Source organism: Bombus huntii, unplaced genomic scaffold (assembly GCF_024542735.1).
Source record: "Bombus huntii isolate Logan2020A unplaced genomic scaffold, iyBomHunt1.1 ctg00000268.1, whole genome shotgun sequence".
In the NCBI taxonomy this organism is placed as follows: domain Eukaryota; kingdom Metazoa; phylum Arthropoda; class Insecta; order Hymenoptera; family Apidae; genus Bombus; species Bombus huntii.
Window position 1 is genome coordinate 1 of NW_026099478.1, and position 25110 is coordinate 25110.

General features: G+C 36.2%; 1 protein-coding gene across 3 annotated transcripts in view; it reads left to right on the forward strand.

Moving 5' to 3' along the window:
• The first annotated feature begins 1420 nt into the window (after positions 1-1420).
• Positions 1421-25110, forward strand: part of LOC126877887 (venom serine protease Bi-VSP-like) — a 31751-nt gene continuing 8061 nt past the window's right edge. Inside the window, exons 1-5 of one of the 3 annotated variants that reach the window (XM_050640337.1) lie at positions 1421-2312; positions 3608-3659; positions 3731-3928; positions 4099-4194; positions 4266-5080. In XM_050640337.1, the coding sequence (XP_050496294.1) occupies positions 3641-3659; positions 3731-3928; positions 4099-4194; positions 4266-4462 (510 nt within the window). In that variant the 5' untranslated portion in view covers positions 1421-2312; positions 3608-3640 and the 3' untranslated portion in view covers positions 4463-5080. Of the gene's footprint in view, positions 2313-3607; positions 3660-3730; positions 3929-4098; positions 4195-4265; positions 5081-25110 lie in introns of those variants that run through there. The other 2 variants (XM_050640338.1, XM_050640336.1) reach the window with 2 other exon arrangements.

Consider the following 25110-nt stretch of genomic DNA (forward strand, 5'->3'; position numbering starts at 1 on the left):
ATTATATTAATTTTATATAGAATATATTTAAGAAAGATATTTAATTTTTTGCTAGTTAAGTATTGATCGATTAAGTTACTGTACCTTTGTTCCGATAAATGCGTGCCATTTCCTCGAATCTAATATCATAGCAAATGCCAATACCTATTTTGCAGCCCTTCACATCGAACGTCGTTAGGGAGTTACCAGGACTGAGTGAATCACTCTCTCGAAAAGTAATCTTATTAGGAATGTCGATGTCGAATAGATGTACCTAATAACATAAAAATGTGGTCGCTAATTCTATTGCTGCAACTTTTGTAATTTAATATCAAAGTTACCAACTCCTAACTTTAATTATTTTTTATTTAATAACTGACAGCGTTTTTATCACTTTCTTTTATTAAAAAATCTTATCATTTAATAATGTTTAAAAAGGAGAAAAAATAAGTATAATAATATTTTAAGTATGTGAAAAATTTATACAACAACAAACACATTACAACAAAAATGGGCGTTTCCCGTATCATAACGTATTTTATAAACCGTAAATTATAGAATTGGTTATAGTATACGTATGTACATATGTATATTCCTAAATTATTCCTAGATAGAGTCACTTTCTTCACCCAATATTTTCAAATTCAAAGCCATAAAGGAATATATTACTTACCTTTCGGTGTTTTGCTATCAAAGTTCCATCGGGACCCCAAATAGTACAGGTATTGTACAATTTAGCGCCCTCTATTTCAGGCATCGTACCACCAACTACATAGATGTTGTTTTCTTTAGCTGCGTTCGATGAAGCAACGCTCGTTTCACCATCAGGAATACTCTCGGCGTATTTTGGAAAGTACTCTGCATTGCAATATTTCAATTAATGAAGAATAACTGTCTTTTGTTCCAACCATAAATTAAATTGAAATGTTTGTCAGTTTTTTATTTTTTAAATTATTAAAATAACTAAGTTTTATATTTCGACTTAATTAAATATGCAATTACTTAGCTAATAGTATATATAATAAATTGTTTCTACAGGTTCAAAATGAAAAATGAATATTTAGAAATATTTAATTACGACAATGCTATTTGTGTTAGCATCAGTGGCTTGTTACTCAACGACTTTGCTAGTACTTTTTGAAACATAAAGTTAGTTTTCAATTAACACTTATACTAGAGGCGGAATTATAAATGCAAAATAATTGATAATACTAATTTATAAGTACCTAATTATTAGTATCTTAAAAAATATATTTATACAAAAATCACGATAATCATGAAAATGGGGAAATCCTAAATTCTCGAATCAATTCACAATTTATTTTGTATATTAATTAGATTCCGCGCTCATCAGTACGTACTCACTGGCGACATCGAGAAAATGTATCGGCAATTCCTCGTACGACCAGAGGATCGGAAATATCAAAGGATATTATGGCGCAGCGCGAGTGGAGAAACAGAAACATATGAGCTTAACACCGTAATACTCTTATCATAGAAATAGAAGCAGTCCTCAATTCCCGCCCGCTAACTCCTATCTCCACCGATCCAAATGATCTCCTAGCCCTCACTCCCGGACATTTCCTCATTGGCGATTCATTAATGTGCTTACGTGATCGAGATTTCAGAGACATTCCATCGAACCGACTCTCCAAATGGCAGCATATCCAACAGCTTAAACAACATTTTGGAACCGCTGGCATAAGGAGTATTTGAACGAGCTAACCAACCGCAATAAATGGAGCAAGGGTGGACACAGCATCCAAAAGGGCACAATCGTCATCCTCAGAGAGGACAACGTTCCCTCCATGCATTGGCTTCTGGGCCGAGTTATCAAGGTTCATCCAGGCGCCGATGGTGTCATCCGGACAGCTACAGTTCAGACGGCAAAGAGCATTTTGGATCGGGGCGTCAAAAGGCTTGTCCCACTGCCAATTCAACCCGATCTCGAGAAACCCGAACAACTAGCCATCGAGACGAAATAAGATGGGAACCTCAACCACACCTCGCTAGTTTGATCGGTACCCTCTCAACGGGGGGAGAATGTTACGCCATGCGGCTTACCATAGGTCATATTCTTAACTATCGATCGCGGCACTATAATGTCGCAGACGGATCGTCGCGTCTGCCCGGCAAACAAACATTGTAGTGGCAAGCGCATGGTTCATTAAGCAGGGCGACTTCCAGAAACGTCGACTCGTGGCCCGTATTTTACCTCGCTGTAAAAGAATGTGGCGTGATCCGAACGTAGTGGGGGTCGCCTTCCAGAAAAAACGAAAAAAAATCGAAAGGCGTTCAGAACTTTTCGAGAAGTCGAACCGTCAACACATGTGGTATGTCGCGCATTACTTATCAACCAAAACGCAGTTACATTTTTTTTTGTTCCATTTATATCTTTCTAGTTAATAAGTTGTTGAAATAAACATTAATTTATTTGTGTTAATTCTGTGGAATTTCATTGAACTACCCTTATTATCATAATCGAAATAAGGGGATCGATCAGTTCGTGGCGTCGATTATTTAATCGTAATGGGAACTTACAACTCTCGTTGACGTGCTATCTCGCGATCGCGTCTCTCCGCGAACGGTCGAAACAAAATGATTCACTAAAAACTGTCCTGAATTCCTAAGAATTTATTTACCGAAAAACTGACAAAGTGTTTATTTAAAAAATGAGGTTGAAGGTAGTCCTTTTCTTTCATTTCATTCATTTTCATTTTCTTTCTTAAGTATGGCTAACACAATATCTAATCAATTAAAATTTTATATTTTCACGTGAAAAGTTTCTTTAGATAATTATTATCAACATGATGACTCACTCTTACGGATTAATACGTGTCTGTAGGGCAATCCGGTGGACTTGATCGGCTTTTTACTTCGAAAGTTGAGTAATCGGTGTCGCTTTCTTACGCATCTTTGAACTGTATAAATGTTTTAAAATTGTTTGATCCAGAATGTACCACACCGGACAATCAAGAAGGCAGGTGCCTTGACTACAGAAAATGTAAACCTCTGCAAGAAATATGGCAGATACAGTACCGTACAGCCACCGATTTTTATAGACGATCAGTGTGCAGATACCAGGGCAATGTTACGATCGTTTGCTGTCCGAACGATCCAAACAAAGAGAAGAGAGAAATTTTAATAAAAACTGTGTATAAGTATAAGGCTTTGCGACCACCATACTGTGGTTTTAGCAACGTCTCTCATACCAGGGTGGTCGATGGTAAACCAGCTGAACTTGGTACGTTTTATGTCTTTCTTTCCGATTAATAATAAGCCATTTACTGCAAAGAATGAACTTTAAAGGCATTAAACAGCACATCAATGTACATTTCAATTAGACTAAATAATAATGCTATGATTTTATCGGTAGTAACTTTACTTATTAACTTGAATTATTTCTTTCTTTTACTTCATGTTAGGAAGAGTATCTTTTTGCTTGAAATAAAAAATTGATATAGGAGTAATAATATGGATAGAGATCAAAAACTGTTAGGGCAGAAATTACACGTTTGAACTTTATAGTTCAGTATAGTTCAAATAGAAATTATATAGAATTATTTAATAATTTGTATTCCACTGGAATAAAAATTTAATTTCTGTCTTTATCAAATCTCTATTTCAGAGTATTTGTACGTATGTACTTATCGTCTGCTGTATGATCGAATATCGAATAGGTAATAATCGTTGTTACCCGTTATGTGAGAAAAAATTATGTATATTCACAACTATGACTATTGCATTTTAGGCGCTTGGCCATGGATCGCTGCATTAGGTTTTCGTAATCCCCGAAACCCAGACAAACCACTATGGAAGTGCGGAGGTTCCCTGATATCGGCTAGGCATGTTTTGACCGCAGCACATTGTGCACATATGGATGGAATAGAAAACATACACAATCATAATATTGTCATTCTTAGATTGGTGGAGGAGGTGCCATTTTCGAGTAAGTCCTCAAATATATATATATATATATATGCTATTGAGTATTACTGAAGTATCATATCCTGAAATTTCTTACTGTACACATATATTGTGTCATAAAGCGTGTATAATTCTTTCTCATACTTTTGGTCATTCGTTTCCTGCATTTTCATTTATTTTTTTATTTTTCAGGGTACGTATATCCCATTTGTACGAAAGAGCCCCTACGAAAGAGCAACTTCGTCGGCTATAACCCCCTTGTTGCTGGATGGGGAGCATTAAGATATAGTAAGTGATATCAATTTTATAATAAAATTAAATAGTTCCAGTCTTAAATATCTTTCTTATTTTCTTCGTAGGACGACCACGACGTAATGCATTAATGGAAGTACAAATGCCAGTGATTAAGAACGCCGAATGCAAAATAGCTTATTCCAAATTTCCTAATGCACCTGATATCACTGATGGTATAATATGCGCCGAACATGCTCAGGGTGGAGAGGATTCTTGTACGGTAATTAAGTTACAGAGTTACTACAAACTATACGGTATCTGAAGACACGTCGATTCGAATTAACATCAAATCGACGTCTTAAACATTAAAAATAATAGATAAACACAATTTAATAGTTTTGCCCACTTCTCACACCTCGTTATGGTATTTAATCTAATTTCCTTCTAATCTTAGTTTTGCTCAAAATACATATAACATGTACGTTATAAATTGGAGTATTTCAATACACAAATCAATAGAAGATTATTACTGTATATAAGTATAATTTCAATACAATTCGATCGATATATTTCAGTGTCTTTGATTAAAAATTTAACGATCCTTTCAGGCTGACCGCGGCGGACCACTGCTGATACAACATGAATTAACCTCGTATTTAATAGGTATTGTGTCTTATGCTTATAAGTGCGGCACAGCTGGGTATCCCAGCGTTTACACTAGGGTCACATCGTACCTTGACTTCATTCTCCAAGCGATGCAATAATATGATATTACTGTTCCATAAATATCATTGTGTAAAAAACGTAAAGTTGGATTTTCTTATTGTGGAGATAAGAAACAGCTCAAATTTACATTGTTTTGTACGTTACAAATTATAGGCTTAAAATGTACGAAATGTAACTTTGAAACGACACTAATTTTTTACGCACGATAAACCTCCACGACTTAGGTATGTAAAGATGATAAACGTGTATTAATTCTATTAATTTGGTAATAATAAACCAACTTTCTGAGAAGTTCTGTAAATTTCGTTTCTGTTGTATCAAGAGAATAATGGAATATTCCACTTAGATCGTATACTTCTTGTACGTACGTACAAAATTTTCCGGCTAATCTAAAACACTTCATAAGATAGAGAGCTTCTGGAAATTCGGACACAGAGAGTGCATAAAATACAAGATAAGTCTCGTGTCTTTCAAAATTATTTTTTATTCGCTAAAAACGTCCTGTGTACTCATGCAATCACATGCAACCTCGAAACTTCACTTATTTTTTATCACTTTCCAATTCAATACACAGTTTCAGCATTTTTGACTATATGTAAGAGAAATTTCCATTCAGCCAAAGGTGTACTTACAGATTATAGATTCCTATACGACTCTCAGTAAAAATTTATCCGCACTCCAGATAGTTAAAACTTCTGTCGACCGTATTGATCCATCTGCACTCTTCGTATGACGTCAATATCTGTTCAGTGCTGCTGCGCAGGTTTCTTTGTGTTACGTCAATTCGTTTGTGACCGTTGCGCGAGTAATGGCGCTTTGCAATGGTGATTTGCAGGAAAACAGTGCAGGATGCTGTGATTCGTTTCTTGTGGTCGGAGGTTATGTTTGATGCCTATATTTATCAAAGATTTAATGCACATTATGGAGAAAGTGTTTTGTCACGAAGTGTGTTTGAATGGGCACAAAAGTTCAAAGAAGATCGCACGAGTGTTATGAAAAAACAGCTGGACGCCCGTCCACATCCACGATGACAACATTGAACGTGCTCATGAACTTATGCTCTATGGAATAGACGAGTGACACTGGATAATGTGGCAAATCATTTGCAAATCAGCCACGGCTCTGCTTATGCAATAGTGCACGACAGATTTGGATTTTAAAAAGTTTGTGCGAGATGGATGCCGAAAAAGCTGATGAAAAGGTGAAGACGACGATGCATTCGTGGTTCGCAGCTCAGCCCAAAACATTTTTTAATGAGAAAATACAAAGGTCCTTCGGCAAATGGACAAAGTGTATACAGAAATCGAGTGATTATGTCAAAAAATGATGTATGTCTTTTTTGACAATTGCTTAAAATAAATTCTACACCGACAGAGCGGGTAACTTTTTACTCACCCTCGTAAGACACTTAAATTTCCAATCTATTATGATGAATAAAAGAGCTTATACTATTAAATCTAATTGTATTTTGTTGCATGAGAGTACACGTGTATGTGATGTACATTACCTTTATATCCCCTTGAACGCTTCAATATTGCGCATATATACTATATTTTGTACAGCTTCTATAAAATTTCGTATGTTTGTTTAGGCTGTTAATCTAGAGGCTGGAGTACAAAGAAGTGGCACAATGATGTGGGCTGATGACATTTATAATTATCAAGGAATCACCCCTACATTCGCTCAGGTATATATCGTTGACTATAACGTATTTAACATATATGATTGTTAGAATATTAATAATTAATTTTTAATTCTATCAGAATTTTAATGAAACTGTCCCTTGGGAAGGAAGAACTGATACCTTGATATCACGGTTTGTACATCCTATATATACGACAAATTTTAGAACATTATATAACGAAGAACCAGATCGTCGTGGCCATGTGATGTGAATAAAAGGACTTGAATTTGATGATATTTTTATAATGTTAGATAACATAACTAAGTATCTTCACAGTAAGATAGGATGACATGGTTTACATGATCTTAATGTTGTTCACTCGAGTGATGATATTATAAGGAAAAGCGTAATATCACAGGTAGGATGATTCATAATTTAGAACTACTAACTCATGTATGTATTAAAAATTAAAGAAATATATTAAATTTTATAGGATATTTATGTTTAGTAACCAGTAATTCAGAGATTGGTATTCATGGTTACTATAACGAGGCTGTAGAAACGCACCCTTTCTTCTTTGCAAATGGTCCTGTATTTATGTCTAAGCCGAAACTGGAACCTCTGAATAATTTAGATTTATTCTTGTTATTTTCTAAAATACTTATCTACAGTATACCATAAGGAATGATACCGTATCGCACCTAATCAAGTGCCTTAAGAAACATCAACAGGATATCACAGTAAGTAATCCCTTATCGACAGAAGTGTAAGTAAAAGTTATGTGTCATTGTTATACACAATTATGTGTTAGTGTTATACACAGTTATTTATCATTTTCTATTAATTCAGTTGTAGCCACTACAATATCTATGACACTGGTAGTAATTATAAGAACAATAATGATGTTCTATAAGAGGAAATGATGATTAGGAACAAAAACTTACAGGTAAGTCAAAGTATATGTTATTTGCCATTTGAAAAGAAAGTTACTAACTTGGAATTTTTTGATAAATAATAATTGTGCAAAATATATTGGATTTCAAATTTGTCAAAAATTGAAATTTAAGAAGCATTGTAATAATATAACATTAATATTTTGATTTTTCAGGAGATATCATGCGGTGGATGGATAATATGTAAAAAATATTAAGCAGTATATGAATTTTCATATTGCGTAGAGATAACAAAATGAATTTTAAAAAATGTCGACACGGTAATAAGAAATAGCATCGTGACAAAGAATATATAAAGACAGTTTCATTTTTTATAAATAAAAATTTGTTGTTCCAGATTTTGAAATACAGTGAAACGTTTAATTAGTATCTTAATATCTTTAAATAATTATTATTTTAGAATCAATTGTAATTGTATCATACGTACTTTTGAATTCGTGCAAGAACATATGTAATTTTGAAGTAGTTATTATTAGGAAACTGTTAGACGCGAACAGTATGCGAAAAGTTAGTATGCAGTGTAATAATTATCAATCAAAACACAAGAATTAAATTCTTGAGGAAAAAATTTCCGGAATTTCTTATTTACATGATTATAAAGAAATCCATAATAAAAAGGAGCTGCTTTCTAATACTTCTCTTCCTTGTAATGCCTACGTTAACAATAACGAGGTTCGACTTTTTGTTTTTAGAGGGATACTGGAAAATTTGAAAGTACAGTACCATTGGGAAGAAAATCACGATATTGAAAACGATATTTGCAAGTAAATTTCCAAAAAATCTGTTTTCAAATTTTCGCTTTCTATTTCACATTAAAAGAAAGGGAGGGCTGCCTTCTTTTTCTGCAAGACAAAACAAACATTCTGAATCTCGTATCAATGAATGATGTCAATAAGTTATTTTTCTTTTCAGATTGAACAATATTCCAGATTTATTCATAATTTCATACTACGCGAAGAATAGACTTTCATAGGTATATAAAGGAAATATTAAGTATAGGAAAACTCTTTTTCGTTGTAGGTGACATATGCTTCACGGTTGAACACATGTATTTTTGAACACATATAAATGAAAAAGTACTCTTATGGAGAAAAAGAATTGATACCTTCGATTGACATTAGATAATGTATATAAACTTATGAACAATCACTATCACTATCAGTTTGTATTTTAGGTGCACACGCAGATTTGTTGGAGTTCTTATAAAATGTACTTCCTGTACGAACGTTTTATTCTTCCAAATTTTACGATACTATGTCTCATATGATAACTATATGGATTAAACGTAATATAAATGATCCGAAAATAGACTCGAACGACATTAATTGTCTTTCTATTTATACCAATATCGAAAATACAAGTAAAGCTGGAGCAATAGTATGCAAGAATGGACTATTTATTATTTTAAACCAAATCATAGCATATTCAGAATGCACAGTATTATCATGAAATGTAAATGAATCAGTTGTAAACGAACGATTTTACTGTAAAATCGTTGCCGCCTTTTTTTCATCTGAAATATAGCAGCAATGAGTACATTCTTTTAATATATAATAAAACGAGATATCTTTATAAAGTTACATATGTCATCACTGGTAACTGTTATCTCGTATGACGCCAAATATACCGTTAGTATGGAATGATATTTTTATGAAGATATACTTTAATGATAGATTTTATGAATGAAACGTTATATAAGAAAAATTATCTCTTGTTATTCTATGAAGTGTAGTAGCTAATGAAGATTAATTTTACGAAGTATTAGAGCAAAAGAGAATTAAAAAATTAAAAAGATCTAAATAAGATTGTTCGTGTGGCTTAATTATCTCAATTCTGGTACACCACTTGTTACATTCTAACTAATTAGCGCTAAACAATAACTTGCAAATATTAAAGATATTAACACCTAAAGGTTTTCAGGAAATTTTATAATATTTGATTATTGTATATCTAGTCATTGATTGATAAAATTTCTTGTATAAGCATAGATCGAGGTTGACGTCATACGCAGATTGCATATCATTGACAGGTATCGTTTTAATTTATTTTATGGCTAGAATCGTTTGAATATTATACGAATAATTATTTCCATTCGAACGATTAATAAATCACGTACCTATAAAAGATATATTACGAAAAAGAGGTGACGAAACAAAAAAATATTGGAAATTCCGTTGTCATTAGATCAATTACTTTTGCAATGATTTTTATTTCCATGTAATTACATATGAAATGGGTAATTCATTAACATCTCCTCGAATCGAATATAATTCGTTACACTTCACAACGATTCAAATAATGGACGGGAAATATATAATAACTTTCCTGTCCTTGCGTTAAAATAGTACTGTACAAATCAGATGATACAACCTAACCCCAACCTAACCCCAAAAAACCCAATTACATCCACATTGCATGACAGCACACTTGCAATGGATTTTTGTGATTTCAATGTCACAGACAATGACACAACTAATCAGAACACGTTCGAGGCTATAGACATTGAAATTACCGCGTGTTTAATACGTTTAAAGCATAAATCTAAATTTCACGCGATTATTTCTTTGTACATTGTGAAACTCTTAAATTATCTTAATCGAATAAATAATCCTAATGTAATAAAACATCTTGAAATAGACCTAGATATCTGAAACAGAAACTCGAAGGATAAGAAATCCTAAAAGGTACTAATCCTAAAATAACAAACTCCTAAATAATAAACAAGTGATAAAACCTGTTATAAATAATAAACCTTACCTGGAATAATCAAATCCTAACTAATCGAAAATAAAATAAGGCAAGCAATTCTTAATCTTTCAAGTAATTTTTCCGAAAACACAGAAAGATAGAGAAATTAAAAAGACGCAGCACAAATTGCAGCACAATGAAAGTTTCGGAGCGATGAATACGATCGTATTAAACTAAATAATTTTCAAAAGTGAAATTACACTGAAACGTATATCGATGATATTTGTCATTTCTACGATCTGTTTCGCTTGGTCGTGCTTCTTTTCTGATGTAAATTCAATTTATAATACGAACTAAGTTTCCTTTATTATTATTAGTCCTGCGTCTTTTTAATTCGTCACTTCTTTTATTTCAGAACAATGACGGGCTCCAAGATGCTGTTCGGATGTTTGGCGTTAATTGCTTTTCTGCATCCATTAGTTCACGTTTGTACTTCGAGTAGTACAGCTCAAGGTTTGTACTTCGAGTTGTCTTTTTCCATGCACTTCAAATTCCAATACGATCTGGTCACGTGGCCTTCGTACAATTTCGAAATTTTACCTGTTTGGTAATCGTCAATGAAAAAAGAAGTTATGCGTGACCTCAACACATTGAAACAATTTTTATGATTTTTTATTTGCCGGTTGGTCAGCAAGTTAATGGAAAAATTTCACTTAACTATTCGCGTTAATCTCTTCGGTTTAACTTTTGGGAAATGCTTCGTTAGCTTCGGGAATATTCCAACGATTCGTTTTACGTACAAAATAAGCATGATAAATATTACATCACGGTAATGTAATATCGGAATATATTAAAGGTGTAATTTTGTTCGATTAATTATAATTTATTAATAATGGATTGAAAATACAGATATTAGTTAGACAGAGAAACGATGTTTGATTAACAGGAAAACTAAATGCAACGCTCGTATTTACAACAAATAACTTGACAACTATTTGGTAACTCTCTCTCTCTCTCTCTCTCTCTCTCTCTCTCTCTCTCTCTCTCTCTCTCTCACTAGCAACTCTAACACTCGACAACACTCGCAACTCAATTCTAACGACTCTATGCTTCGACGTCTCGATCAACTCTGATTCTCGCAACACGCACACTTTTCGATTCGCCTTGAATAGCGAAACCGTCCTTCTTCTAACGTTGTCTATTGTTTCCCTCATACCTATGTAAGAACTACCAACTACGTGCCTTTAGTCACGTAGGCACTCTTAAATGTAAACGAACCACAGAAACACGACGTACACGGTTTTTCTATTTTCAGCCGATCTCCAATCAAAGCTATTCTACGATATTACAATCGGCCTTTCCTGACAATCACATCTGCCCTCAGATGTGCTCATCATCGCCGCTCGCACTTACATCACTATCGTCAGCATTCCACCATTTCATGTGATCGGCTGCCGTGGAAGTTGTACGTGGCCCTTCGTGCTCCCCCTCTCGCTGCACTATGCATCGGTCATTTCGCAGGACTTTTATCACCCGATACGGTCCAAGAAACTTCGGATGCAGCTTTAGCCCGGGACCCCTCTGCATCCTCTCGATTGCCACTAGATCTCCCGTCCTGTATGCTGTCGCCTTCTTGCGTCTCCTGTTATACGCCCGCTTGTTTCGGATTTGGATCTCCTCAATCCGTCTCTTTGCGTCCGCACGCAGCTGATCTCGTTCCTCTTGGAACACCGCGGCCTGTTCGTCCTCGATGCTACTGCTCCTCTTTCGCTCTTCCTCTATCTTCCTCTCCGTTGTTTGTTTACCCATTTCACTCTTGTCAGGGGCTTTGATCGTCGTGGCAGCATCGTGACATTTTCGTAGGCTCGGTTCGTACATGGAAGACGTTAACAACTTACCATCTACCGAGACTATGATCTCTTCTTTTTCGAAGGTCTTCACGTTCATCGTGTCCTCGACAATCCCATCGTCGTCCTCGTCATCCACATCCTCTGTATATCGATATTATTGGAGGGATTCCGCACGTGCGACTTCCCTTGTCTTTTCGTTCGCCTTGCATTCACTCTCTTCGAGTCTATCCGAAAACTTGAAACAACCCTCACATCCGCAACGCTATCCTTCTCAGTAAATTCGCAAATATCATCAACAACATTCTGTTGCTGTTGTTTAGCCAGATTCTTCCTCCTCGTGATGTTCGCTAAGTCCTCCTGCTGGCCGCAAGAATCCGACGAGGACACCATCTCGTGGTCCACTTTACCAATCACCACGTGTCTTGCCACTATTCTCCGTTCCTCCGACACTTGCTGCACAGCTGCCCGATACTTCTTCAAAACTTCTGCTAACTCTTCTTTATTTTCTTCCAATTGCGACAGTAGCTCAGTTCGTTCGCGACTAGCTACATTAACACGATCTTCTGCTTCGGAACGTTGCCGCAGTACTTCCTGCAACGAAGCCTGCGTCTCATTCGGTTCTTGCTCCAGTGCCTGTTTCGCTTTAACTGCAACTGCTCTAGCGCATTCTGCATCTTCTAACTGGTTCTTCAGCTGTCGTAAAGCTGCTTTACCCGTCGAGTCACCTTTCGATCTCTCCAGCATCGTTTGAGCGTCTCTTAGCAATGCTTTGGTTCTCTTCAAATCTCTTTTTAGCCTATGTTGCATGTCCTTAACGTGTGACAAATCTATCTCACTCGCCTGTGTCTCTACATCTATCTTGAGGACTTCCGGACACTCATCGGGATTTTCGTCCTTTATTCTACTAATAAAAGATTCTCCCCCTTTTATACTTATTTCAACAGTGTCCAAAAAGTCTGCGCCAATAATAAGCGAATGTTGCATCACTGTGTCTGGAACTACGTGTATGGTTATACAGTACGACTCATTGTCTATAATAATGTTCGTGGAAAATTTCCCGAGCGTAAAATTCCTTCCGGAACCGACACCGCCAAATCCAACGATTTCCCGACTTAATCTGGGCGCTCCGATTTTCACATGCTGATCTGCTCGCATTAGAGTCAGCTCACTACCGGTGTCTATCAACGCGCTCAATTTGAAATTTTCCATCTTAACATCCTTACCACGCCTTGTTTGTAACGACCGAAACACGCTGTAAACTTTTTTTGAGGGCTCACCCAAATTGTCGCAACTTGATGCGATGTGTCCGTACTCCCTACATTTGAAGCAATTGTAGCATCGCGTCTTCCTCGCATCTCCAGATCGACCGGGTTCCTTGTTCCTCTCGGTTTCGGACAGCTTCGCCACCGGCTTTACCCTGTTACTCTTCGGCTCCTCAAATTTCGTCCTCATCTCCATATCTCTTTTTATCGCTTCGTAGCGCCTGAAACGCTCTTTTAATTGCTCGATATTCCTGGCTCCGTATAGCACAGTCTTGTTCGCGACCTCGTCGGGAATGCCTTGAATAATGTAGTCTATCAAGGATTGCGTATCAACCCTTCCTTGTTTTGCAATCCCGCACATGTGATACATATATTGTTGCAGACTCTCATCTGCTTTCTTCTTTCTATGGGATAACTCGCCATGTATCTGTTGGTCGCTTACTACATTTTCAAACTCATTCCTCAACGCCTTTTTTAGCTTTGCCCAGGACTTCGCGCATCGTTTTTGTCGTACGAAGGCCTGAGCGGAGCCTGCGAGTAATTTCTTAGCATAGGCCACCATGTGGGCGTCTGACCAACCCCACACTTCTGCCATTTCCTCGAAGTCTTCCACCCACTGATTTACCCTCAGCAGATCATCCCCGCTGAATTTCTCTAATGAGTCTTCCACGTCTTTAAGACTCAACATCGAACCGACGCATACCTTCTGCTGCTACTCATCGCGGTCCTGATACACCGCTCGCGTGCCTCTCCTGTATTCTCGCGCGCCTTGTTTATCGTCCTCGCCTTCACTTTCGTCGGAGCTCTCTTCTTCCGACGATACATCGTCTCCTTCTAGGGCCGCCTGTAGCCGCGCGCGTAGTTCGGATTTTCTTCCCGTTACCTTCAACCCCAAGCTAACGAGACGCGCTCTCAGCTCTTTCGTCCTCAGCTTCTCGAGGTCTTCCTCTCCCTCTTGACTGCGTTCGGCTCTCTGCTTGCTTCTTAGATCTCGCTGGTTTGTTGGTTCTTCGCCACGCTTCGAATCCTTAGGAGTAGATCGACCAGGTTTGCACGCTCTGTTCAACCTGGCAACCAGCACTGATCTCGCACCGGATATAGGCAGATTCATCTGTGCGAGCTTACTCCTCAGCTCCTCCAGCGTCAAATCCTCTTCACCCGACAATCGTTCGTCTTCAACGTTTGCCATTTTATTCTATTCTTTTCTACTCCCGCAGAAATAGCTCCGTTAAATCGTATCGTTTCTCTGTCTTATTCAATCCCGGACGAGCCCCCACTTGTAATATCGGAATATATTAATAATGGATTGAAAATACAGATATTAGTTAGACAGAGAAACGATGTTTGATTAACAGGAAAACTAAATGCAACGCTCGTATTTACAACAAATAACTTGACAACTATTTGGTAACTCTCTCTCTCTCTCTCTCTCTCTCTCTCTCTCTCTCTCTCTCTCTCTCTCTCTCTCACTAGCAACTCTAACACTCGACAACACTCGCAACTCAATTCTAACGACTCTATGCTTCGACGTCTCGATCAACTCTGATTCTCGCAACACGCACACTTTTCGATTCGCCTTGGATAGCGAAACCGTCCTTCTTCTAACGCGTTTTTAATACGCGATGGCGCTATCACTTTCTAAAAGCGTCGTCTTTACATTTCCGATGGCCACGGGCACATCCGACTGCCAGATATACAATGTGTTATAAGAGTATCATTACCATACTTTTCATGAAAAGAGCAATTTTTCTTGATAACTATACTCTGTAACATAGATTGAAGTCGCTGATTTGATCCCTCTGATATCGTTGTCTTATGAGAGTCTCGTCTGGTCTTGATTGGTTCTGTTGACTCTTATCGTTGTGAAAAATCGATTCGTTGTGTACCTTTTTTGTATAGAGAATTATTTTGTGGTAGAATATAATGTTGTAATATTTGTGGTCTTTACTTTACTAATTTTGTCACTGAGCCGCTCTTTGGTTCGTTGAGCGATTCATATTCCGCATATATTCCGTACTTGCTTCGCTTGGTACTTTTATAATTTTCGCAGTTACAATAAAAAATTTAATTCTTAACAGATTAAAGATTTAACCTCTTGCTTTATAGTGTACAATAATTTTTTTTTTTTTTTTTTTTTTTTTTATAGGTTATGTGATCCATAGTTTGAGTAAGTAGTACATATATATATATTTACGTGACAAGCTTTCATTTCAATCTATATTTAAGATTAATATTTTATCAGTTTCTGTTCGTAACAACATCGAAGTAGTCAATAAGTTTGAAGAGTATAATTAAGGAAGTTATGAAGCAAGAGGTTAAGAACAAATTCTGAAAGAGGTTATGTACAACTCAGTAGTACTGCTTTACATTACTTTGCGAATTACTTTTCAAGCATAAAAATAGTTTAACAGCCACTTATAGTTACTTCCTTACCATTACATTCATTAAATTCGTTTGATTTTGTAAACAAAATAACCACGCTGACCAGTCTCTTATTTAAAATAGAATTATTTTGTCATATATCCAACAGTTTACTTTCTCTTCGCTTTGTCTCGTATTACGACTTTATAACGGTGTTTCTTTAAACTTTAAACGATCGTAATAAATGTATTTACGGACGATGACTGATATCTGGTCTGTCTTAAAGTTGCAACTAATTAGTGCCCCGTTACTTTGGACGTTATGAAATGTTGTATAACCAAAGACTTATCTTCTCTTTTGGTAGTTGCATAAGAGAAGACTGAGCCGTTGAAACGCTCGAATAGATTAGCTGATTCGCTTAACGTATTTTTACTTCCGACGAGCTAAACACAAGAGCAGAAAGCACATAAGGAATAATACAGAAACGTCAAACGTATACAGAAATATATTTCGTAAAAGCATTAGTACGTAACATGTCTTTATAATTCTATTTATGTATAGTAAAATGGCTTGTATCCATTTTCATGAATTATAACTGACATTTCAAAGCATTCATGTAGATATGTAACTCTCGTTAATTAATAATTTAACAATGCGTCATGAAACGTATCATTTTCGTTTCTTCCTTTGTTTCGTTATACACAGGAACGAATTTGTAAATAAAGATGTATAATCAACGATAACATATGACAGCGAGTATAATAACTGTCAGCAAAGGAAGAGGTCGGTAAAATGATTGTGGTTGATTTCAGTGTATCGGTAAATAAGCTTTGACAGACGTTGCCGGGGGACTCGGTGTCGGTGAAACCGCGTCGATGAAATGATTGTCAGTAATTTAAAGATAACCCAATTTATTGATCTGTCTCCCCTTCATGGCGTTGTACGTCTCTCTATAAAACATATTCTACCTCGGAGGGCTGAAAAATTTAACTTGGTCTCACTGGACTGGACTGTAAGTAAGAAAATTGAAATGCAAAATCCACGTGTGAGCGCAACGGTTTAGATGGAAAGTTCGATAGGACAATTATGTATATTAGCCTGAAAGAAAGCTCGTGGCTTCGCACGCAACACGTAATTTCCCTCGCTGAAATAATCCTATTACAACGATACGATTTAAAATTTTCCTTAACAGACCTCGCAATGTAATTCTTCATCTACAATTTTTTATTCGGCCTGAAACAAGAGACTTTCGAAGCCTTATAGAGTCTCGCGAATCTAAAAGTCAGGTTTCAACGTATTTTCGCGTCTTATTCTATAATACTGAAGACATTAAAGGTGTTAACGATTATTGTCTCACTATGTACGTACATCAAACGAGTACTTACGTAAGAGACGAATGGAAATGGAAACAGCCGAGAATAATTGAAGATAATTTGAATACGTTCCAGGCTATAATACAATTTCTCGTGAACCGTAATTGATTCGCAGAAGGGAATTGCTGCTTCTCACGACTAGCAAAGTGTTTCGCAAAAAAAGAAAAAAAAGAAAAATGGTATCGGAAGGATAGAAAAAAAGCGGTGGCCTACATCAAGCAATCTTCATGCCGATAATGCATTTATTATTCAGTTCGTTCATTTTCTATCGCGTAACAGACACTGGGATAACTGACAGAACGAGCGTATAAATCTTGCATCTCTCAACCTGACTTCTCCCAATTCGCATACTTCCATCCTTCGTATAAGTGACAATGAATCAGAAGAGTTTCATAGCAATATTGAACAACATACAGTCAACTACAACACCATTAGATACATCCACCATACAGTCAACTACAACACCATTAGATAACAGCAATACAATAGATTATAATTTTCTACGTGTCATTGATTCATCATCATCATTTTCCATTTTTTTAGCATATGTAAAAACGTATCTGACGTAATCTTACCTCGCTCTTTGAGTAAAAAAATCCATTCAAATGAAACAAAGGGAAAAGAAATAAGAAAACAAACACTCACATATGAATCTTCATTACATAACTGTATGTACTCCTCGAGGTATAATTACTCAGACACGTTACAGCGTACCTTCTTCGTTCCCTGATGGCTGATGTTGATCGTTGACGTTTATAATGAAAGAATTTCGTCAACGGCGCCATCTGGATCCTTGTTGAAAAATTAAAATAGCCGCAACAGCACCATTAAGCTCATTACCCAGAGTAGCTCTTGTTGCTGAGTCGTGGAGGAATTCTTATCATCAACGACATAAACTATACCAGTTCTGGTAACGTTCTTCAGATGGTCCAGGCACTCGAACTCGCAATATCGCTCTCCAACACGGAATTTCTTGCATGTCTGTAGTAAAAAGAAATCGATCAATTGTACAGATCAATCGTCACTCGACTGCTCGAGAATTCAGATCATCCAGAGAATAGAATAGAGACGTGGAAAAATGTAGTGCGATCATCGCAGTGGGAGGAAATAGGGGGATAGGGACCAAATGAATGAACGAGATGTTAAGGACAACTGACGATAAGTTCTTCTTTTGTCGGGAATTGCATGTTTGTGAATGGTTTGTGGGTGGTTAGGTGGAGAGAATTGAAGAGTTTGGAGGTGACTGGAAGAGTGTTTTGGGCAAGGTAGATTGCAGAATGGTTGCGGTAGCATTGTGTTAATTATGGGTTTGTACATGTAATCTTTGTATGTATCACTACATACAACCTAACGTATATTTTTAATAATACATCAGAGTTTTAGTTATTTCATAGCTATGAATTTTATACTCTATAATCTTGACGTTTTATTTCACAGAAGCGTTTGAATATCCATAAAAATTAAATGAACCAATGTATTCATTATCTTATAGAGAAGATATATTATTTTTAATTATGTTCCAATTATTTATCATGATCCTGATTTCCTTATTCTGAAAATTTGAAAGGAAGTTTTGTAGTTTGATACTTTCAGCGACAAAGGGTCAATATTGCTTTAGTATATTTCGTCACATATACATGTATATCTATATGTCGGAGATGAAAGGACACCGGAACCTTTGGATAGCCCCGCAACATTGCAATCTAAAGTCTACTATAACTGTAACTAAACTATTGTAGTTATTCAATCCGATTGTAATTGTTCGAGATTAGTGACGGTGAGCTTTGGCTCAAGGTGACAGTCTGTCGCCCAACGTAGCCGCGGTCAAGGGATGAACGCTTTGCCTAACAAAGGTATGGAGTAATTCTATAGCTCTCCTTAAAAGAAATATTCGTGGCGACACGCGACAGTAAACATTCCCACGGTTTCTGTCCCGTGGCTCGCCACACGCAGACCCTATTCTTCGAGTAAGATGATTGCCAGATGTCGATGCGTCTCCGCAGTACATGTTCGGCTAGCCCGAGGGCCCGTTATAAATCTTAAGGTTTAGTTAACTAAAGTCCTTCAAACAGACAAACAGTCTTTGTCCCAACTACGGGAAGATAGGGGAGACATATTTTTCAACGAGCGACGTCTCCCACTAGCAACTTTCCCTCGAGGGCGGCTACCATCTTTTTCTAACCACCGATATGGAGATTGACCAATTAGCAGCAACGTCAATTTCCCTTACTTCCTAAACGAAGGCTTTCCTCGACGAATCCGATGATCTCGTGTCCTTAGACACACCCCATTATAGTTTTCCTCTGTGGCATCATCGGGACGGGACGGGCATTCTTTTACGCGCTCCCGTCGACCAAAGAGTAACGTCTTTACGCTCAGCAATTATTTTTACGAATCAGACTTAGATTCAGCGAGAACGCCCATCTGTCATCCCGTTGGCCGCGGATTCGTTATCGAACCGGAGACCATTGTCACTAGTGTCGCGGACGTCTCACCGCCGTGGTAGATTGTCAAACCTGTGTTATTCATACCTGTGTCAATAAATCGTATCTTCGTTACACCGCAACGATGGCTACCTTCAATGAAGACTCCTCAAACACCGACAACCCTATCCCCAATGTCATTCCGACATATATATCCACCGAAAATGCGCTCTTGTAGACAAACGCTCGATTCGCGTCATAGCTTTTAAAGCTTGTCGCATCTCAATCCGTTGGAAAAAGTTTTTCCTGTAGCATATTTTATTTTTACGAACCAACAAGGTCTTTGTTTATTTCCTTCTGCTTTTGCTCCAATTTCCCCATTGTTTTTTCAAGGATAGTATTTCAGAGCCACTAGTCAAGTTTATTGTAACAATAAACGTACGTTTCGGAAACATTTTGTGCTGTGAAACAGAATACACTAAAGTTTGAAGGTCACATCGATTTTCGAAAGTTTATAAATGGAGGTGTATGACAGTATCACCAGCTGTTGCTGTCCAAGTAACTCCAACATCGAAATACTACAACGATTCCAATCGAAAACGCTAAGAGCCTTAATAGACGCACCTTGGTATGTTACCAACGAAACCATCCATCGCGACCTCAAGATACCTACAGTCAAAGAGGAAATAGCAAAATATAGCGACAGATATAGCAAAAGAGTCAACAAACACCGAAACCCCCTAATCACTGGACTACTCGATACGACGGACCAGATTCGATTTCTTTTTACTACAGACATGCAAAAAATTTCGTCTTGTCTTACTTCCTCAACAACTTTTAGATCTGATAGAAAAAAGAAACATACGAAGTAATAAGTAATGCTTACTAATAAATTCAACAAATACAGAGGAAGATGGCTAAATCGATAAATTAACGAGACTAAAAATTAATTACATCATGGATCTCTCGCTTTTAATTTTAAGCTGTAAATTACCGATATCGGTGACTGCCATATTCTCTTGAGTTTCCAAATCGTAAAGAATCTTTCCCCAGGGATTGGTCAACTGTGTATGTCCCCATGCGACGTAACTTGCTTAAGGAACACGAGCCGGTGATATGCAGGCAACGTATAATTGATTATCATTCGCTCTGAAACGCTGAAGTAATGACCAGTGCAGTGGTCCAGTGGTCATATTGAATGCCGCTGGATATATCAGCATTTGGCAACCTAACCCAGAGAAGCAGGAAATATGAAGCCACCGAATACCAATTAACTTCGTAGTTGCACGGTTCACATTCCATCATTTCTGAATATGCGAGGACAGTCCTCTTATTGTGCTTTTAATTCTTTTATTTGTTTCATTTTCAGCAAATATACTGGTTTTTTTAAATTAAGCTTCTTTTTATACAGAGTTACAGATTATATTAATTTTATATAGAATATATTTAAGAAAGATATTTAATTTTTTGCTAGTTAAGTATTGATCGATTAAGTTACTGTACCTTTGTTCCGATAAATGCGTGCCATTTCCTCGAATCTAATATCATAGCAAATGCCAATACCTATTTTGCAGCCCTTCACATCGAACGTCGTTAGGGAGTTACCAGGACTGAGTGAATCACTCTCTCGAAAAGTAATCTTATTAGGAATGTCGATGTCGAATAGATGTACCTAATAACATAAAAATGTGGTCGCTAATTCTATTGCTGCAACTTTTGTAATTTAATATCAAAGTTACCAACTCCTAAACTTTAATTATTTTTTATTTAATAACTGACAGCGTTTTTATCACTTTCTTTTGTTAAAAAATCTTATCATTTAATAATGTTTAAAAAGGAGAAAAAATAAGTATAATAATATTTTAAGTATGTGAAAAATTTATACAACAACAAACACATTACAACAAAAATGGGCGTTTCCCGTATCATAACGTATTTTATAAACCGTAAATTATAGAATTGGTTATAGTATACGTATGTACATATGTATATTCCTAAATTATTCCTAGATAGAGTCACTTTCTTCACCCCAATATTTTCAAATTCAAAGCCATAAAGGAATATATTACTTACCTTTCGGTGTTTTGCTATCAAAGTTCCATCGGGACCCCAAATAGTACAGGTATTGTACAATTTAGCGCCCTCTATTTCAGGCATCGTACCACCAACTACATAGATGTTGTTTTCTTTAGCTGCGTTCGATGAAGCAACGCTCGTTTCACCATCAGGAATACTCTCGGCGTATTTTGGAAAGTACTCTGCATTGCAATATTTCAATTAATGAAGAATAACTGTCTTTTGTTCCAACCATAAATTAAATTGAAATGTTTGTCAGTTTTTTATTTTTTAAATTATTAAAATAACTAAGTTTTATATTTCGACTTAATTAAATATGCAATTACTTAGCTAATAGTATATATAATAAATTGTTTCTACAGGTTCAAAATGAAAAATGAATATTTAGAAATATTTAATTACGACAATGCTATTTGTGTTAGCATCAGTGGCTTGTTACTCAACGACTTTGCTAGTACTTTTTGAAACATAAAGTTAGTTTTCAATTAACACTTATACTAGAGGCGGAATTATAAATGCAAAATAATTGATAATACTAATTTATAAGTACCTAATTATTAGTATCTTAAAAAATATATTTATACAAAAATCACGATAATCATGAAAATGGGGAAATCCTATATTCTCGAATCAATTCACAATTTATTTTGTATATTAATTAGATTCCGCGCTCATCAGTACGTACTCACTGGCGACATCGAGAAAATGTATCGGCAATTCCTCGTACGACCAGAGGATCGGAAATATCAAAGGATATTATGGCGCAGCGCGAGTGGAGAAACAGAAACATATGAGCTTAACACCGTAATACTCTTATCATAGAAATAGAAGCAGTCCTCAATTCATATAGATATACATGTATATGTGACGAAATATACTAAAGCAATATTGACCCTTTGTCGCTGAAAGTATCAAACTACAAAACTTCCTTTCAAATTTTCAGAATAAGGAAATCAGGATCATGATAAATAATTGGAACATAATTAAAAATAATATATCTTCTCTATAAGATAATGAATACATTGGTTCATTTAATTTTTATGGATATTCAAACGCTTCTGTGAAATAAAACGTCAAGATTATAGAGTATAAAATTCATAGCTATGAAATAACTAAAACTCTGATGTATTATTAAAAATATACGTTAGGTTGTATGTAGTGATACATACAAAGATTACATGTACAAACCCATAATTAACACAATGCTACCGCAACCATTCTGCAATCTACCTTGCCCAAAACACTCTTCCAGTCACCTCCAAACTCTTCAATTCTCTCCACCTAACCACCCACAAACCATTCACAAACATGCAATTCCCGACAAAAGAAGAACTTATCGTCAGTTGTCCTTAACATCTCGTTCATTCATTTGGTCCCTATCCCCCTATTTCCTCCCACTGCGATGATCGCACTACATTTTTCCACGTCTCTATTCTATTCTCTGGATGACCTGAATTCTCGAGCAGTCGAGTGACGATTGATCTGTACAATTGATCGATTTCTTTTTACTACAGCCATGCAGAAAATTTCGCCTTGGAAAAGAATGTTGTGATTTCGAATGTCTGGATCACCTGAAGAACGTTACCGGAACTGGTAAAGTTTATGTCGTTGATGATAATAATTCCTCCACGACTCAGCAACAAAAGCTACTCTGGGTGATGAGCTTAATGGTGCTGTTGCGGCTAGTTTAATTTTTCAACAGGGATCCAGATGGCGCCGTTGACGAAATTCTTTCACTATAAACGTCAACGATCAACATCAGCCATCAGGGAACGAAGAAGGTACGCTGTAACGTGTCTGAGTAATTATACCTCGAGGAGTACATACAGTTATGTAATGAAGATTCGTATGTGAGTGTTTGTTTTCTTATTTCTTTTCCCTTTGTTTCATTTGAATGGATTTTTGTACTCAAAGAGCGAGGTAAGATTACGTCAGATACGTTTTTACATATGCTAAAAAAATGGAAAATGATGATGATGAATCAATGACACGTAGAAAATAATAATCTATTGTATTGCTGTTATCTAATGGTGTTGTAGTTGACTGTATGGTGGATGTATCTAATGGTGCTGTAGTTGACTGTATGTTGTTCAATATTGCTATGAAGCTCTTCTGATTTATTGTCACTTATACGAAGGATGGAAGTATACGAAATTGATAAAATTATTAATAATATTTACGAAGAGAAAGTAAACTGTTGGATATATGACAAAATAATTCTATTTTAAATAAGAGGCTGGTCAGCGTGGTTATTTAGTTTACAAAATCAAACGAATTTAATGAATGTAATGGTAAGGAAGTAACTATAAGTGGCTGTTAAACTATTTTTATGCTTGAAAAGTAATTCGCAAAGTAATGTAAAGCAGTACTACTGAGTTGTACATAACCTCTTTCAGAATTTGTTCTTAACCTCTTGCTTCATAGCTTCCTTAATTATACTCCTCAAACTTATTGACTACTTCGATGTTGTTACGAACAGAAACTGATAAAATATTAATCTTAAATATAGATTGAAATGAAAGCTTGTCACGTAAATATGTGTGTGTGTGTGTGTGTGTGTGTGTGTGTGTGTGTGTGTGTGTGTGTGTGTGTGTGTGTGTGTGTGTGTGTGTGTGTGTGTGTGTGTGTGTGTGTACTGCTTACTCAAACTATGGATCACATAACCTATACAAAAAAAAAAAAAAAAAAAATTATTGTACACTATAAAGCAAGAGGTTAAATCTTTAATCTGTTAAGAATTAAATTTTTTATTGTAACTGCGAAAATTATAAAAGTACCAAGCGAAGCAAGTACGGAATATAGGGATATAGGAAGCGATGGGGAACAGCAAGTAACTCCAACATCGAAATACTACAACGATTCCAATCGAAAACGCTAAGAGCCTTAATAGACGCACCTTGGTATGTTACCAACGAAACCATCCATCGCGACCTCAAGATACCTACAGTCAAAGAGGAAATAGCAAAATATAGCGACAGATATAGCAAAAGAGTCAAGAAACACCGAAACCCCCTAATCACTGGACTACTCGATACGACGGACCAGATTCGCAGGCTGAAGAGGCACTACCCGCTAGACCTAAACGTTAGATTCATTTAATTATCCAAATTAAGCTAATGCACTTACTTATAATACTTATAAATTATACCTATCTATAATAAGTATTAACTTATTGTAAATAAACAGCCATGTCACTGCGCCACGCCAGAAAAATTACTGAAAATTCTCAACGCGAGAATTGATTGTAATTCCAACAAATAAATAAAAAAAAAAAAAAGCTGTTGCTGTCCCCAAGCGCCAAAATACGTTCTGACTACTATTTTATGTATCTCACAGAAGTATGTCTTCATTCATCATCTCCCATGCCATCCACCAACGTGTTCTTAACATGTTATCTCCTAGTAAAATATTGATATTGAGTCAGATATCCAACTGAATAATCTTTTCGGTGTCTACTATAAGACATTTAAAACCAAGGCTCGTACACACGTGTGCTTATACGTCAGATGTAATACTTAACACGAAACCTGCTTATATTAATATTAAATTTATGCATAGTAGGATGTTCGACCTTTGTAAAAATGAAATTATAATACATACAGTTTCACCGTGGAAAAGTGAATCTTTCTAGCAT